We start from the raw sequence: 3,485 nt of genomic DNA, 5'->3' as shown, positions 1-3,485 counted from the left end.
TTAATATATTAACCATTGTTTTTTTATTTATTATTATTTATTACATTTATTTATTGTGTGTGTGTGTGGCCAGCTCAGCCCACCAGGGGGCGGGTCTGGCTGGCATGTGGTGCTGGGGATCGAACCGCGGTCCCTGTGCTTTGCCAAGCTTGTTTCAAGTAGGTGCTTTAGACCACTGAGCCATCTCTCCAGCCCCTCATTTAGTGTTTCTTAAAGTCAGTTATTTATCTATCATACCGCACTTTTGGTCAATATAAATCAATAAATCATCAAGTGTAGGTAGAAACACTGACTCTTAGTTTAATTTTTTTAATATTTTAATACTTATTTATTTAGGCTGGCTCAGCCCACCCTGAGGGCGGGGCAAGCATGGCATGTGGTGCCAGGGATTGAACCATGGTCCCCAGCGGCTGCCTAAGCTCGCCTACGCAGGTGCTTTAGACTGCTGAGCTATCTTGCCAGCCCTCTTAGTTTAATTTGTAAGTCCCAGTTTTTCAATTTGGTGGAAATAACAAACAACTGTCCTCAGCATGGGATATTCAAAGGTGACTTAGCCACCTACCAGCCCAATTACTTAAATACAGGATGGCCAACAATTGCTTTTAGGGGGTTAATTTTTATAAGATAATATAACAGGAAATATAAAAATGACAGTTTCACCAAATTTACTTAATACAAGAATAAAAAGGTTGAAATGACACCTGTCCGAGTGACACTGGGATCTTCAGTACTTAAACACACTGCCCAAGTGATGCTCCAGGTAAACTGCTAAGTGGTTAATCTCTGTGGACAGAAGCTAGACTGTGCAGATGCAAACATGGCTTGTTGGTATACTAGAAAACACAGGTTAATACAGTAAAGCTACTACTTGCTTTTGAATTTATTTATTTATTTATTTATTTATTTATTTATTTATGGCAGAACCGGGGATTAAACTCAGGCCCTTCTGCTTGCCAGGAAGCGCTTATTCTACTGAGCCATCTCCCCGGCCACTTGCTTTTGAATTTTAAAGATGACTAATATTTTCATTAAATAAAATACAAATATGTTGATAAGTTCCATTCTGAACATGTTCTTTTTTTTTTTTTTTTTTTTTGGTTGAATGGGGGATTGAACTCAGGCCCTTGAGCTTGACAGGGAAGCACTAATTCTACTGAGCTATCTCCCAAGCCCCCATCCTGAATATGTTCTTAAAAAATTAAATAGCATTAAAGATTTCATGGGAACAAAACTAGACAACTTATTTTTCATAAACATTGATGTTATTGTGAACTTTTATATTGGTTTTTTCTTTTTGGTATGGGGGAATCAAACTCACAACCTTGTGCTTGCCAGGCAGATGCTGTGCCATTGAGCTATATCCCTGGCTCTTGCAGTATATATTTTAATCATTGTATTGTTCAGCTCTGAATAGTTTTGCCAAAACGTTAGGTGAAAAGCTTTTATATAATATATATATATATATATATATATATATATATATATATTTTTTTTTATTTTTTTTTTTTTTTAAACTTTCTAAGGACATGGTCTTGATGGCCTCAAACTCACAGGGGCCCTCCTACCTCAGCCTTCCAAGTGCTGGGGCTATAGGCATGAGCCACACCATGTGGCTGAGGTTCAGTTTTAGAAAAGTAATCAAGAGTTTTCAGCTATGTAAATGTAATGATACTGTCCCTTTTTTACATGTTTGCTCTTTGAAATTTAGAATGTACTTTTCCTTTACTACTATAAAGACAGGTTGAGTCCTTGGCTAGCTAGTTAATAGGATACTTATAAAACTTAATCTAGCTTAAAGTATCGATGGCATTAATCACATCCCATGCTTTGGAAACCAAAGGCTGAAGAAAAAGCTCAAGCAGAGCTTTCCTTTCCAACCCAGGATCAGCCCCAGGTAAAATGTCAAGCCGGCTGCCCCTGGCCTTGGAACCCTTCCTGTCCCTCTGTGGGGCCCTCTAATGTCCAGGTGGAGGTAGTCCTTGCCTTCATCGCCCACTTCTGGGCCATAAGTCGAGTCCTCTTCACAGGGGCCCTACCAGTGCCTGGCCGACTCAGGGACTTCCAGTGCAGACAGTACTGTGTTCGCTTCCCATACCCGGGCCGCAGCCACCTTTCACCAGGGGGGTTGGTACCCCAGGGCAGCCTTGGGGAAGCAGCTCAATGGATCCTCAACAAATGCACCTCCAACTCTTCCAGCTCTGTTTATACTGAACAGTAAAACTAAGTAACACAAATAATTCAAAGGGAAGTTTCAGGATTCTCACAACTTGGAATGAGAAAGCACAGGCAATGGTAGAGAAGCCCCTAAAGGGAACCAGCTGCCCTCAAAGCCTGCTGTCCCACTGTAGGGCCTTTCAACTTACAGCACCCAATCTCACTTCCTGCTTCTGAACTGAGGCGCTCCACCTGCTCCACGGCTTATCAATTTTCCCTGTGAGCAGCTCTGGGGGACAGAGGGGACTGGCTAGATACTAGCCCAGTTAATAATTCGGGGGAGCAAATTTGCATTCTAATTTACATTTGGCTGAGGATTAATTTGGAATGTATTGTATTTCATCAGGACACACCTATTTCAGGATTATAAGGGAGACCTCCTTTGATATTAAAACCTGACAGCAGATGGTATACTACAGATTAGTCACAGCTTCGACAGCTGCTTTGTTTTTCTATTCTGATAGCCAAATACACTGCAATCATTTTCTGTCTGGCTAATTTCAAATTTCACTAGAATCTAGTTTCTGAACTTTGATTGCTTGGAGATGGAGCATAAAGAGCAAAAATTTAAAAGCAAGGCACACTGAAACATGCTTACAACTGGGAGTTACTGGCACAAAGGTAACACACAATCATGGGGCACAGCAAAAACAACGTTTCCACTTTATCAGACTTTGGGGCTCTGTTCTCATAAAAATTGTCAGCAGATTTCCTATGAGGAGCAACAAAAATTATCAGGGTTTTTTGGGTATAAAGAAGTTGTTAAAAAGCAATACCCTGCTATGGCTAACATGGTAAGAACAACAACAGCACAAGATAAGAGTTTGTACGGTGAACAAGTATAAAACACCAATGTTGGAACACTAATTACCTGCAAAGGGCTCACCAGGGACCTGTGTTTAGGTGCTGTAAATGCTTTCAGAACACTGTCTTCATCTTCTGATACTGGCGTCATTAAAACAGAACTCGTAAGAATATTCTAAAGGGGAAAGAATCATTTGAAATTTAAATGAGGTCAGATAATATGAGAGCTAACACAATCTTAACACTGTAGCATAGACTACTAAGAGTTGATACCTATTAGCATGAAGAAATGTACTTATCTGCCAGAAGGTTTCTTCCCTACGAGTTAAAAGGAGAATTACCTATGTACTGGCCCTTGCCCTATTGCAGCAAACATCAGCAAAATCCAAAAGCTTTAGAGACCCAGCTGGTTGTAGGCATGTGGTGGGAACTCAGAATCCACTTGCTAAATCTATGATGTTTCATGC

At 40.4% G+C, this 3,485-nt stretch overlaps 1 protein-coding gene across 1 annotated transcript in view; it reads right to left on the bottom strand.

Annotated features, from left to right (window-relative positions):
- The window catches only part of Myb (MYB proto-oncogene, transcription factor), a 37,373-nt gene that overhangs the window by 11,217 nt on the left and 22,671 nt on the right, over positions 1 to 3,485 (bottom strand). Inside the window, exon 13 of the mRNA XM_023712218.1 lies at positions 3,086 to 3,193. Within this exon, the coding sequence (XP_023567986.1) occupies positions 3,086 to 3,193 (108 nt within the window). The remainder of the gene's footprint in view (positions 1 to 3,085; positions 3,194 to 3,485) is intronic.

The sequence above is a fragment of the Octodon degus genome, unplaced genomic scaffold, assembly GCF_000260255.1.
Source record: "Octodon degus isolate 3935 unplaced genomic scaffold, OctDeg1.0 scaffold00024, whole genome shotgun sequence".
In the NCBI taxonomy this organism is placed as follows: domain Eukaryota; kingdom Metazoa; phylum Chordata; class Mammalia; order Rodentia; family Octodontidae; genus Octodon; species Octodon degus.
The sequence above is the reverse complement of the archived record's forward strand: the minus strand, read 5'-3'. Positions and strand labels throughout refer to the sequence as shown.